General features: G+C 51.2%; 1 protein-coding gene across 1 annotated transcript in view; it reads right to left on the bottom strand.

Annotated features, from left to right (window-relative positions):
* The window catches only part of LOC122369708, a 64,685-nt gene extending 50,121 nt beyond the window's left edge, over window positions 1-14,564 (bottom strand). The window contains exon 1 of the mRNA XM_043344625.1: window positions 14,246-14,564. Within this exon, the coding sequence (XP_043200560.1) occupies window positions 14,246-14,564 (319 nt within the window). The remainder of the gene's footprint in view (window positions 1-14,245) is intronic.
* Window positions 14,565-14,846: the final 282 nt, after the last annotated feature.

The following is a 14,846-nucleotide window of genomic DNA, read 5'->3' as shown; positions in this document are numbered from 1 at the left end:
CGCGTCCGGCGGCGGCCGGTGGCTCGTGACGCCGCATGTCACGTCGGTCACCGGTGACCGGTCATCGGTCGTCGGTCATTGATCGTCGGTCATCGGTCACCTACCATTGCACTGGTCGGTAGTCGGTACTGGTAGTAAACAGTAGCGGGTAACTGATAAGCAAGTGGCTCGATCACTGGTAAACGGTCTTACGACAACCAATAAACACTGGGCCATCGTTCGAAGGTCGTCGGTCACTGATGAACACTAGTAATTCATAACCGTTCACTGGCCATTGGTCATTAGTAGCTGAGCCAATTGAACAATCCTCGACCTTCGATCAGTCTATCGTCCTCACTCCACAAGCTCTCTCCAACTCTCTCATCCATTTATCCTTGATGACCAGGACGGTAACACAGAAGACGGCACTGTATGGGTGACAGAGAAGGCTGGGGAGAGCCGCTGACAAAGACGATGACAAATCATCCCTGTCGGACGCCGGCGGCCGGTCGCCATCACGGTGATGAGTTCTCCAGGTCGGGGGTCCCGCCATCCACCTGGCTCAGTGTGTCAACGTGTGTGTGTCAACGTGTGTCACTATGTAGTTTCGTGAGTGTTTCACCATGAGGCTGTTTAGCGTGAGTGTGTCACTAGCTCCGTGGATTAGCTTGATGCTAAAGCCGAGCGTGTTAGTGCAAGTGTGCAACAGAAAATGTGGCACTTACAGTGCGTGGCATGTAAGAGCTTGCTTTCTTGTAGCTCTGTCTGTAGTGCTGCTACCTAGCCGTCGCCCTCCCTCTGTGTTCATTTGGCGAGATTGGCATCGGCTGGCTCTGATGACCGAAGCAGGAGGCACCGCGGCGCAAATATGGTGGAAGGAGGAAGATAAGGTAACGGAGAGGAATGTAAGGGTAGATGAGGTGGAAAGGCGAGACAGAGAGAACAAAAGACAATAGGACACACAGAAACAGCGCGCGTAAGCGAAGGGAAGAGGAGAGAAAAGGGAAAGAGAGGAATTGAGAATAAGGGAACACAAAAATTGAGAATGTAGGAAACGAGAAAAGATCGAGGGAAGGAGAGGTAGAGGGAGAGACTGAGAGAGAGGGAGAGGGCCGAGAGAGATCAAAGATATGGACCAAGCTGTTGTGCCGAGCGGTGACTCGGTGAAAATCGCAGCCGGGCCATGATATGCGGGAATGTCACTCATCTGACGCATGACGCGGAGCAGACGATGCGTGTCCAGAAACGGTGCGCTGCCCGCCAGCCGAGAAATCACATCGACCTCCGAGAAAGCGCCGCCTTCCGCCGCCACCCCGGTGCCCTCAGCAGCGGCATCTTGGTTCTTTCCGTCATCCAACTCCCCACGCGCCATTATCACGGTAATTTAGTGGCCGTGACGGCAAAACACGTCTCTAATGGATCTCTCATACCATCGGCATATGCTGGTGCATGATCTCTCTGAGAACGTGACGCAGCTGACACACACATGGCCCACATGCGAGGCTAAGCACGGGAGCTGTTCAGGAGCTGCAGCTGCTGGGAGCGGCGGTCGCCGTGACGGGAAGGCGGTGTTGCTGTTCGCGAAGGTGACGACGATGAAGGCAGCGGCGGTAACTGTGACGGTGGAGGTGACCGTGACGACGAAGGCCGTGATGGTGCCGGGGAGGTGATGTTGACTTTGACGGCGAATTGAAGGCGATTGCTGCCATCCGTCGTCGGTGCCGCTGGCAGCACGACGCAAAATCCTCGTAGTGTCAGACCTGCCGTTGCTGCCGTTCCCTGCGAAGCGGCGCTCCACATAACTGCTGAAATAACTAGTCGACGAAGAGCTTGGAAGGGTCCCGTGGCGCAAGCCACGGTGACTGACTATGGGAATGGGCCTGGGAGATGCTCGCCCGAAGAGATGGATGGAGGCAAAGGGATGGTAGAGGGAGATGAAAAGGAGTGAAAAGTAGAAAGGCAGAAAATCTTGAGGCACCTGAAGAGCAAATAAATCACCATCTGAGAAAACAGGTAAGGATTTCAGGCAAGTAACAGATGAAAAGTAAGAACGGAAGCTATAAAAAGTTCGTAGAAAGGGTCACTTAAAAAGGCGGAATTTCCTTTATTAAATGAAAAGAGCAGCACCCATAAATACCAACTGAATTATTGGCTCTGTTAAATGAAAATAAGGGCATTGAGTACATACCACCCTAGCAGAGGCTGAGCAATGCTCTGACTCTGCTGACCTTGAATCACAGTGCTGTACAAGTTAGAGCGACCATCAGCCCCAAGTCGTGACCGACTAACATGATTTGTCAAAAGTACGCCTCAATGGTCGCCTTTTTCTGGCTTTGATTTACCGTGACAATGTCAAATTGACATAGAATCGTATATAAAAGTACTTCGGCTACTGGCTTTGACCACACAAAGACCGAGCATGGAAAAATCAGGTCTCTCCGAGTCTGAGTTTTGTGGTCCCGATCGTGGGATAACAGCAGAGCGGAAACAAAGTGAGCAGAACGAATCACATAATGCACTCATGTCCGGGCAGTTTCTCAGTATGTGCCATACAAGCTCGTTAACATGAGAAAATTCCCTTCGATTCTCGTAACATCAAACGCTATTTTTATTTCCTGGTCTTCGAAGAGCTCGATTTCAGGAAGAAGTATGCTAATGAAGCAAACGAAAACAATACCGGCACAGATACAATGATCCAATGTAATACGGCCACCGAATTCCGGAGCGATTTCCACATGCAGGTAAGTTCGGAATAGAGAGTTATGTGGAGAAATGCTTTAGACCAAACCCATGTCGACAACTTTCATCTAAACCAGGAACAGCGGCTACGAGACGCTGCAGTGGAATGTCGGCCATGAGTGCAGACTTCCCATGAATCATGGTCCGATCATGAACCAGGCAGCATTGTGTGCACAGTGCACACCTGGCTCGTCTGACCCGACCTGTGCACCATCACGCACCTCGCCCCGCGGCGCAGCTCCCTGCAAGAGTGCGCCCCACTCAGAATCGTCCAGCGGACGCCACGCGGCACAGGTGGCCATACCAGACGCCTCTCTGCATTCAGCAACGTTCAGAGAACCAAATCGGCGCACCCCTCGCCCCCAGCGGACCAACGCGGCGCAGCTAGAGCCTGGAGGACAAGCGCGGCGCGTCTGGAGCCCGGAGGACAAACGCGGCGCGCCTCCCTGCGCCGTAAACACGGCATTATTTACGGCAGCCAATGCAGCGCGGCGCGGCGCTGCACGCCAAACGTCGGGAGTAGATCACAACCGCCGGGGCGCGGCGCGGCGCTCGCGAAGGGCAAATTCGTATGTAGCACGGTGCATAGATGAGCGTGTAAGCCGAATTCCTTGCGAGACCGAGCCTTCCGGCAGGTTAGACAGACCCCCACCACACTGGGGCAAGAGATTCATCCCATTGAGACCTGCAGAAGTGAGCCCGTCTCAACTGAGTTCATGAGCTCAACGTGGTCGAGTGTTGGCTTACAACCATCACTCGATGGGGAGCGGACGTTCGTCCTTCGCATCCCAGCTGAGGGGAAGACTTGCACATTTCCTTATTTAATTGAAAGGGAAGTAGTACATGTGCACTGTGTTGTTGTCCAGATTGATGATGCCCGCACGGCTCTATGGGCATTGGGCATGTATGCTGGTACAACAAATGTCGATGCAATTAACCGGCAGTGCTGTCTTCTTGTGTAGGTTCATGTCCTACTATCAACACATTTTTTTCCATATTTTACAAATGGCCTTAACAACATGACTTTTTTCGGTCACTTCGCCGGGTTGCTGTCATAGGGCAGAAATTAGCATTCCACTGTGGAGGCACGTTTGTAACTAGTTGGTATAACTACTTCTGATGACTAATAACAGGAAACCCACTTAACCAATCAGAAAACCTATTAATCCCCAGCAGACACATACGCTAATGTGTAGCTAAATGTGCGTATGAATGAATACAATCCACGCCAGCTGTCTGGCCGACCTCATCCAAACTGAGCCGGCGGGTGGCCGCTCCGCCAAGGTTACTCGGCTTCACCGGCAGTTTATCGCCCGGTACCGTTTAATTATCGGCACGTCACCGGTAAGGCGCCCAGCCCTGGGCGTGCGAGCGCCATACTGCCCAGCACTACCCCCCCCGCGCTGCTGCTCCATAGTGTTAACCCTACCACCAAGCATTCACCGGTCAGCGAGCAGGTCAGTCAGCTGCAGAGGCGACGGATAAGGCAGGTGTGCAGTGTTGGCCGGCTGCTCATTCATGGAGCCGAGTCTGGGCTGACCGGGCAGGTAGAGATAAGATCGCGCGTCTGCTCTGCTCGATTCAGTCCAGTCTGACCGGCCCTGTGCACTGTGCAGCCCGTGAGGTTGAGGTGTCGGTCATGACGTGCGTTGGCTGATCATGATCGTGACGCTTGCGTGAGCATGATGTCACTATAACGTGTGGGTGCGTGCGGCTGAAAGATCGAGTACATACAACATGCAAATGTACCAGCGTATGCATATCTTAGCATGTTTCCGGTGCGCACAACGTGGCACATGGGTGTGTCTGAGAGCACTGGGCGGCATGCGATAAAAGTGCGATGCTTTTTTACATAAAAGCAGCTAAACGGATACAACGATTTATGGAAAAGGGTTGACGGAGTTCACGCCACAAACCGAAATTAGTACCAAAGCGAATCCATTATCTGAATGACTCATGGAAATGCATGTCTCAGCAGCGTTTTGCGATCCAGGACGGCTCCAGTCGAAGCAAATCCCTTCAGACCGTCTGCAGTGGGACAACTTGTCGTATAAATCAGTTCAGCTTCCAATTAGTGCGAGCCTCGGATTGATCCGCGACATTTTTGCCATGAGTCAGAGTTAGCGAGCCCGAGTCAATGTCATACGGTTTGATAACCGAATCGCATAGCGGGCTCACTCTACGGTTTCCGGTTCCGACAAACCACTGAAGAAACCAAGAGCTTGTTCAGGTTGAGGTGAATGTCCACTGGTCAGCAAACCACAGCGGTGAGAACTGGCTATATTTGTATCAACTTTTCCACGTCAATTCACACGTTTTCTCGGAGCAGTAATATGACATTTGTCCAAGTGGCGATATTGATACCAGGAGACGAGGCGACAGTCCATAAGGGGCAGGAGCCGAGTGGCGTTAACAACGGCGTTGGAGTCACTTTGATTCTTTCTTTTTTCATTCCTTCTAGTAAAAGCTCCTGGATGTCTGACCATTTCCGTCTTAGCATTTCCGTTCCATATTTCCTTTGTGCTTGTATTTGGAAGTACGTTGCTTCCCACCAGATTCCCATAACTTTTTTTAATAATGCGTGACATGCGGGTATGTAAGAACGTAACAGCGGAGGTGGCGCATTAACATACGCTATCACCAACACTGCACGCATAACTTATCGGGATAATGGGGTACATTTTAAGATCAATAGATATCGTTGCATGCTTTTCCTTCGGATCGTACATGGCAATATCGCTGCGTGTGTTACCTGCGGGGTCGGCGGTCTCCGGCTCCTGCTGCAGCAAGGTCATCTCGCCTGTCCCGTGTCCCAGTAGCGGTCCATCGCCCGCCGTCACCTGTCCCGGCTGACGCGTCCCGCAGCCCGGCACATCACACCCGCCCGTGACGTCACTCAGAGCGTCACACGGACCGTCACGCCTGCCGTCAGGGCCGTGATGGTCGCTCGTCACCGGCTCGCTACCCGCCACAGTAACCGACACACGAGACGTCACACCGGTCAACTCTCAGCACGACCGTCACAGCACCTGGCAAGATCACCGTCACAGCTGACGTCAGGTCCACCGTCACGTCACAACTCTCTCACGTCACCGTCACGGCGTCACAATGCCTGGAAGCGTCACACCGACCGCCAACGCGCCTCGTCCGACCGCACACTCGGCACCAACACTCCACCCGCCGCCACTGCCGCGACGCAACTGGCCTCTCGACCGGCGCCGCGCCGCCGCCGCCGCCGCCGTTCAGGCTTCCTCTCTGCTGCTGCCGCCCCCGCCCGGACTTAGGCTCCGGGCGGTTACCTATCTTATCGAACTGGAGCCGAGTGTGAGTAAAAACCGTGGCACAATCTCGACACGTTGTTAATTCCTTCCGATGAAGGCTGGACCTTGGGTAGATCGTCCAGCTCAACTCCCTCAGAAGTGACCCTGGTCGAGGAAGGTGGCATCTGAATGAAAACGGATGCCATGGGACTGTTTTTCCCGGTAGGCCCCGTTTGCTGAACGTGCTTCCACCGGGCTGCCGGGAGATTTGGCTTTGTTTGAGCACGCGCGGGCCGAGGGAGGGTAAGGAACCGTTCCCCTCCTCCCCTGGGGTGAGGAGGGAGAAAGGTGGGGGCGGACACTGGACAGAATAGAAACCTGATACTCCGCCGGGCGTGCGCATTGACGGTGGACGCCGGTAGGGTAGCCGAGGTCAGGGCAGTCTCTCTGCCCTAAAAGGCGGTGTTCTATACGGACCTCTGCCCTCATCTATACCCCGGCGATGGGCCCAGTGACTGGTGGCCTGACCAAGGTCACTGTCGGGCTGCGCCACCATCAGGGTGATCCACTGTGTTCTGCTGCTGAGCCGCTCACTATGCATGAAGGCGCACCAGTTTACAGTCGTTATTGCCAGCCCAAATACTGCAGGGTGGACGTCACGAAAAGGAAAGGGGTATAGCTGATGCATTTGGCGAGCGTCAAATGATCGACACCCATTAAATACGAAATGATGAGTCACAAGTTATCTCAAAGAAGCACTCCATACATGCAGTGGCTACATTAGTATGCTGCTAGTCTAAGAAACCGATAAGTACGTGTTTTGAGACGCCCATATCTGCGACATTTCCAAAACGGCTCATCCGAACAGCTTGCAGCACTCTCGAGCGCATGATCAGCTGGACCGGTCTCAAACACTGCTGCACACAACATGCCATGGATGAGATGCGTTCGGCTGCTAAATGTCATGTGTTTAACATGTAGCTCGTTGCCAAGGCGTGGCAGATACGTCCAGCTTGAAAGCGAACTCACATGATATGCCCTTATTCGTTCTCCGGCGCCAAAGTGTTCACTTTTCGAGCGCGCTGAAATAGGTATGCTTAGCATATCCGGAAAACGGCCAGCTCACACACTGCCTTGTTGAACGGAACATTCTGGTATGGATCAAGGCAGACACTGACAGGAAGTGATGCTGGAACGATTAGGTTTGACGTCAAACACCACACCTGCCTGAGCTGATAGACTCGCTTAGAAATTATCTACAACTCCAGACTTAAAGCCAGCAAAGGGATTATGAATCACATAACAAAGCCTATGCATGCACACCTTTCAGCTGTTAATCTACCATTTGAAGATCAGCATGCGTGCCATGTCTCCCATCACTTAGGCATGACCGCGCGAAAATTCACCTCTCAGTCAGGTATATTGACCCACCATTGTTCCTCAGGTGTGCATTCAATGCACGCGCAACGTTCCAATACCAACAGCGAAGTGCCGTAGGCTCACCAACTGCAGCCAGAGCCAACAAAAACTATGGCTGGCTGAATTGCGTCTTCAAAGAGAAATTACAAAGATGCCTTTTAATAACATCCCTTGTTTGTAGAACATTCGAATACTGGTAAAAGCAGAAGAGTATTAGAGCTTTTCAATGTACGAGGTCAAGTTATACGATCATCTCCTCATCTTTCAGTGTTCCATGCACATTGCACACATTTCCCACATTTTCCCATACTTTCCTCAGCTTTAAAGTACTCTTATCTCTCGCATCCAGTAAAGATTCAACAGCCGTGTGGCTCGCGTGGCGGCTCGATATGCCTCCCGTCCAGCTCGCGTGGCGGGTGGATGTTCTTCCCGTCCAGCTCGCGTAGCGGGTGGATGTTCTTCCCGTACAGCTCGCGTGGCGGGTGGATGCTCCCCCCGTCTGGCGAGTGGCAGCACGCAGAGACAGGCGTAATGACACGGGCAGGCCGGTTTTTGCCACCCGCCTAATTCGCCGGGCGGAGGGATGAGAGGTCAGGACGCCCCGCCAGCCGATCTGCTGGTGCCCGAGGCGAGCCCGGGCCATCCTCCGGGCCGTGGCTCCAGCCTTCTGGCAATCAAGAAGGCTGCAGTGTTATATTTACGTTGGAAGCGCAAGTCAAAGAAGAGTCACTGAGGCTAGCGCAAGGCGGAGCAGGAGCTGCCAGGATACAAGGCTTGCCGGTAATTCTGCCCGGTTTTGTGAGTTCACCTAGTTGGAATGCACCATGAAATGACTCCCCAATTCATCTAACGGCTACACAGAGCTAGCCAACCGTATTCGCTTTGTGATCTATTCGGAGCGCTCTCTGGTAAGGTTTTTTGTCGTTTATGGCCGGGCTGGTAACAAGGGGCCGTCGGGGCAGCTCGGCCGTCGGCGAAAATCGGCTAACAACGTCCGGTTTTTCGTGTGTGCGCCACTGACAGAGACGGCTGCTATCGACCGGTGGCCATCTCCAGCAGGTCTGCTGATTAGGCAGCGTCTGTCCGCCAGAGTCGGCCGTTTAAGCCACGCACCGCCGCCGGCAGCGCTCAGTAAGAGCGCGAACCGATCTGGCCGCTCGTTTTTGCCACGGCAGCATTTGTCATTTCAAATGTAATACCGGTTTACCGAGAGGAACATATTTTAGCCGGCCCACCCGATGTTTACGAATGTGATGCGGCAAAACAAGCCACTCGATCACACCCAGCCACTAATGAAGACATTGAAGGATGCATTTGTTATCGGGAATAGCCGATTGGCCTGGAAGCCACCCGCTTGGGACTCGGACAATGGTGCGGCGTGATTCTCAGTGACTATTAGGGCAATCAGGGCAGCGTCACGAGCGGTTAATGTCCCCGGATCGGGGTGGTTTCGGCAATTCAGTAGGCGGAACTATGGTCAAGCGTACCCATTTTCGGGAACGCATTTTCGTTCCCATGTTTGGGAACGATAAACCCAAATATGGGAACGCCATGTAGGCATTATTTAAAACAAGAAAAAGAACCGTTAAATGACGTCCAAAAAATATAAAACGATCGTGAACCGCCTGATATTTGTCTCAATATTGTTGGGAAAGAGTTTGATATTGTAAGGCCCATCGTAGTTTCAACTCGTTCCCCTATTTCTAAAGCAGTCCATCATCCGGGCCGCGAGTCCAAATTTGGGAACGCTCTCGTACACTGGCGCTGCGAGCGTTCCTTATTATGGGAACGGCGTACCCAATATTGGGAACGATTTCACCGACGCCTTTCAGGGGCTCTTTTCATTAACAAGCATCACGTCCAACGCCGCAAATCATTGTTAACACAACAATCATCAGATGACCTTTCCGGCAAGACCGTCGCATGTTTCGCCCGGTCTTCTGCGCTTTTATTCCCGTCGATCTCGCAGCGGGCACGCCCCCCTCTGCAGGATTACGTAATTCACAACGCTCAGCGATGTTCAACAAGGTCTTCCATACCTATATCCACCGTCCGCGCCGAGGGTGGAGACATGTCAAGCACCTGTCTGTTTATCACCGATAGTTGACGAGCACAAGGAAGTATCCAAAAATGGGAACGCTGAATATGTTACACCCTCAAAACACCTAGTCCCAATGAAAATCTAGTTTTTTCCTTTCTTAATGAGTGTAAGTGGCAAAAGGCCTGGTAGGATGGGTACGAGGAATGATCGAAATCAGCATTAAAATTATAAATAAGCCACACAGAGCGACCTATGTAAGAGAAATCCCCCCAAAACGATCATGCTTAGAAACACGGAAGACAAAAACCACGCTCATGACGCTCCTTATAAAACAACGCTAAACAGCTAGCATCTAAATAAAATATGTCTTTCCGGGCTGATAAAATACAGCTGAATAATTTTAAACCACTGAAACTGAGTTTACAACAGTAGTTCGGTAAAATCACTGACGTTCCACGCGGTCGTGCGCCCCGACACCAAAAGTCAACAATATTACCTCGGGACTGTCCGCGTGTTCGCTTGCATATGTCAGCACCTGGTGTCGCTAGTATGAAACTTCATAACCAGGCGAAAATTATTATACTTGACCTCAAAATGTAAAAACGCTTCATTTTCCTTAAAATTGCATGTTAAATGTAGTATAACCCATGTTTTCACCATTCCGTCATTTCAAAAAATCATTAAAAATATCATTCGACGGTCAATTTCCTTGTTCCACGGTCAGATTAAAGATAATTTCATAGAGATTCAGTAGATACTTAAATTAGCGTGCACTTTTTTGAGACGTGGTGCACTTCTGAGTTTTAGTGGGCGTACGGCCGAAAAATTACCTTCCGTTCTCATAAATGGGAACGCCCGTTCCCATATTTGGGAACTCCGTTCCCAAAAATGGGAACGTTCCTATATTTGGGTACTAATGACCATAGTTCCACCTACTGAATTAGAGCTACATCGAACGGAGTCGGTGGAGTCGGTGAACTTCGGTATGGATAAAGGACTCTACTCCAAACCCACGTGAGATGACAAGGATTTGTGAGATGATCAGCTCACGGGCAATGTAAATCGATATACCGGAGTGAATCGTTGCAACAATGGTGTTACTATAGGGCCTATCCCATTTAGCATCAAAAGTGAAAAATATTGAGAAAAAACAAACAAATATGACATTTTAGTAATGAAAACAGGTGTAAATATCGACATCCACTGCGACGAACCATTTCTGATTCTAAATACTTTTTTATTCTACGGTATGGTGCGCATCGTGATATTCGAAATGATTCTGTCTTTGTACTATCTGACCTCCCGAGTACCTAGTTATCTGAGCTTCTATTAATTATAGACACATTCCACATGGAGCGTTATCCATTTTGACGTGGAAAATCATTCGTTTTCGATTTCAGTGAGTGTGATTGTGTATGGAATACAAAAGCAAGCATTGCCTTCCGCTACTACAGTCTGAATTTCCCCTAATCGTATTGAGGTGAATAATGAAATGACGACCAACAGAAAACTTTCTTCCGGACCTTGAGAAAAGTGTCAGGACATAACACATGGTGGCTTTAGGTGGTGCTTTTCTAGTCTTGTATATCAAGCAAATTGTAAATGAGTAAGATTAGCATGTTTACTTGTAGTGGAATTTGCATTAAGAGCGACGTCGGCTCCTGTGAAAATAGTCGTTCGTTACTTGATTATGAAATATAAGTCACATACAATAACAAAGTGCTATTGAGCCCAGGAATAAGCACACGTTTGTTAAGTGAATTTCACAGACACACTTGTTCCGGAAGTCTATATCCAGCGTTGATCGCCCAATCATACGGTGCTAAGTACACGTTATCAGCCACAACGACAACGTGCACCACTTAGCAAAACGGAAGTCGACTTATAAACAATCCAGCCGTCAGCCTAACGTTCCAGACCTTCTCACATGGGTCAATGGTGACACCGTTTGCGGGCTCGGATCCCTGCCGCCATCCAGAGTCGGCGTATACGATTCACCTTCAGTGCGGCCATTCACTTTTACCTGCCGTCTGCCCCGGGGAGCCGATGGTAGTTCCCGGCTACCGATCGGCATCTTAGGCATGCAGCCCATCAGCGCCGTTCTATCGCCAGTCTCGAGTTTTATCAGACCATCACCAAGTCAGCCGCGAGCTGCCCCCAGTTACAGGCATTTGGTAATTGGTCACCAACTCCGATCACTGCCACGGAGAGACAAAAAGTGGTCAAACTCGCCGAAATCGAGACGCCAAGGCGATGAGGACTCGACATGGTTGCTGACTGGGAAGTGGCCACCTGGACTCTCCGTCGACTGAAAGCGGTCTTCCCGGACCCAGCATGCCCTCGGAGTCTCGATTCACAGCACTGTCACCGGGTTAACTACCGGCTAAATGCAGCATCTGGTAAATCACCCACCTCCGGAGCTCGGCGAGCAGCATTTGCATGCCACTGCGCCGCCGGGAATGGGTCCGCGCCGTGCTCAGGTGACCCCACAACTCGTGGACGACGGGGTCCGCCAGACACGGCGTGGAGAAACAGCAGCCGAGCGGCGTCGGACGCCGGCAAGTGTTACTAAAAAAATCTGCCGCCGTGATGCCGTCGGTGCCTCCGTGCCGTTTTCACTGACCGGCTGGCAGCCGACGGACCCCAGCAGAACGTGCGCCGGTCACACGCTCCCCGTGCCCCGCCAGGCCACATGGGTCCGCCTAGCCACCGCAGTACCCTCATAAGGACGCAGCCCGGGGCGCCGCCGGGGCTGCAACGAACACCCACGGCCGTAGAATGCATTAGGACATGCAGGGGTGGAACATGTGAATAGCCCCACGGCCCGGGGTCACCGGTCCAGTCCACTAATGTGCCATACAGTCATGTTCGGTTTATGAATATTACAGGCCACGGAGCGGCGTACATATTGTGGGTGGTTTGTAACATCGTGACCCGGGCACCCAATGTGATATGTCATGTCAGTGGACATGATCACTGGGGTGGAGTTCAATGGGACGTCCAGCTAGTTTTCACGGGTCGGTAATAAAGATCGTCACTGGTGACATCTCTTTCAATGATCCCTGGTCGCACAGCTGCGTGCGGGAGCCCAGCTCAGCTCATGGACTGTCTCTGTGAGGGATAAACATCTTGAAAGGCAGCGCCAAGACCCCGAACGACGCTAATGATAGCGTAATGATTGAAAGATAATGAGACGGATTAAAAATTTAAACCTTCAAAAATATTCAAAATTTGAATGTTATATCAGCGAGCAGGCTTTCCGCGAAGTAAACGATAGCACGCTTTTGCTCACATATGCCAACTGTTGGAAACGTAAAAAAGCAACTAATAATCGACATTCAACATGTTCCTGAAGGCGAATGATGCGAGCACAGTGCACTTGGTGACGAAACCAAATCATAACCAATTGAAAAATCAAACCTTTCTTGTTTCGGAACTCAATAAACCTAGCCAGAAGCACGATGCTTATGTCTGGCAGCTACCGAAAAAATAGCCACATCTCAGAGAGAGTAGCCAGTAGCAATCTTGACAGCTTCATGACTCAGTTATTTGGGTCAAATCTAAACCTATCCTTGCAGGTGTTCTCTGTCCAACGTCCTGATTGCTGGATCATAAAATTCAGGGGATGAATGCTTCTGAAACTGTGGGGGAGATTTGCTCATCGAAATATTTTTATTATCGCCCATGGCCTAAAAGGAAAGTGATTTCAATCTGTACCTATGCATTAGTAATTTGCAGTAAAGCGATAAGAATAAAATATCTGTATTGTGCAACGTCAAACAAAGCACAGCTTTCTAAATTTCAAGATCGAGGTAAGAGGTTGCAGCTGTTCTTTACACACCAGATTTGAACATTCACCACCAAAGCATGGCACCTTTCCTCCCAGCATTTCCGAGCAGCACACGACAGCTCCCGGTGCCTCTTAAACTGATGTATGGAGAATAAGAGCTGAGGACACCTGGTCGGCCACACCTCCGCCGGAGACGGCCATCAACAGTCCCGGCGAGCGGCTCCTCCCCTACAAATTACGTCGTGCTCCACTGTCAGCCTGCACGTGCAGTGCAGTAGCGCTGACTGGCCAATCAGTCGTTGCACAACGGGTTGACACCCAATTACCGGTGACACGGGCTGACAGACAAGACAGATCCGATCCGGCCTCAATGCACAAATCGGCACGAAACCGAGCAATTCTGCAGAAACACCTCCTACAATCGAAAACACCCACTTCCTGTGTCGGTCGGCTGTAGGTAATGGCATTTCAAACTAAACTGCAAAATATTCAGTGTGTTTTTGTATGTACCTATTGTAAAAGTACAGTCGGCAGTGTCACCCGACATAAGCCATGAGGAAGGGTTGTCTCATGAGGAAGCCCAAAAACCGGCGTAAGTTACGGACTCGCTTTATGAAACGAGGCCCAGGACTACTGGTGCATGCTACAATAGTTAACATAAGATAAATCCCTGCGAATAACACTATGCTAAATTATTCAAGGACATCCTTATCCGGACGGTACATTCAATCCGTGACCTTTCAAAATAACCTTTTCGGGGCGGCCTGTGGGCCACTTGTCGCCTTGCCAACAGCCTCAGATCAAGGATTGGACACTATGGGCAGGTCAGGAAAATAATGACGCCGAATGACTGCAGCGTGACCTTCAACGATGCACCTGAGCACAAAAGACGAGGGAGAATCGAAGCGCCAGGCGCCAGCAGCAGTCGCCGCGCACTACGAAGCAAAATAAAGAGAACAGAGCAGAGAGAAATTAAAAAGAAATGTAAGGGCATATGGGGTGACGACCGGTACTCACCGGCGCGCGGGTGGTGCTGCACCCGACCCTCCTCCACGATCAGAGTCTCTCCCTCGAGAAGGGCCGCCTCGGCGTCTGGGTCCGCCTCCGCCAGGGAGTCGCCCAGCCGCAGCACGGGCTCCTGCACGTGAAACTCAAGCAGCACGTGCGAGATCAGGTCCTGCACCGTCTGCTTCGTGTCGCCGATCAGCTGAAATGAAGAACGGGTCAGGTTAGACGGTGCGGGAACAGCAGACGTTGAGGGAAGCAGTAGAAGCAGGATCAGGTAGAGCGCCAGTAGGCTGACCCGTTGTTGGATCGATGCTGTGTCTCCTAACATAGTTCGAAGAATGAAATTTCATTTTACCTCTTTTGACACCAGAAAATTAATTTGGAACATCCTACTGATGTTCCGCATGTCTTTCTCGAGCGGGGGTTTGAATCGCCTTGGACCATATGAAGGCCTGCATGGCTTCACTCCAGTCAGCTGTAACTGTGGGGAACCATGAACGGATAGGCCAGTCGGGGTGGCCGGAACTGTCAGCCAAGGCCTTGCGTTTGCAGGGTTACATAACTAGGCAAGGCCATCATATTGCGGTAAACCAGGAACAAACCAGCAAAT

This window comes from Amphibalanus amphitrite, unplaced genomic scaffold (assembly GCF_019059575.1).
Source record: "Amphibalanus amphitrite isolate SeventyFive unplaced genomic scaffold, NRLGWU_Aamphi_draft 001064F_arrow, whole genome shotgun sequence".
Classification (NCBI taxonomy): domain Eukaryota; kingdom Metazoa; phylum Arthropoda; class Thecostraca; order Balanomorpha; family Balanidae; genus Amphibalanus; species Amphibalanus amphitrite.
The sequence above is the reverse complement of the archived record's forward strand: the minus strand, read 5'-3'. Positions and strand labels throughout refer to the sequence as shown.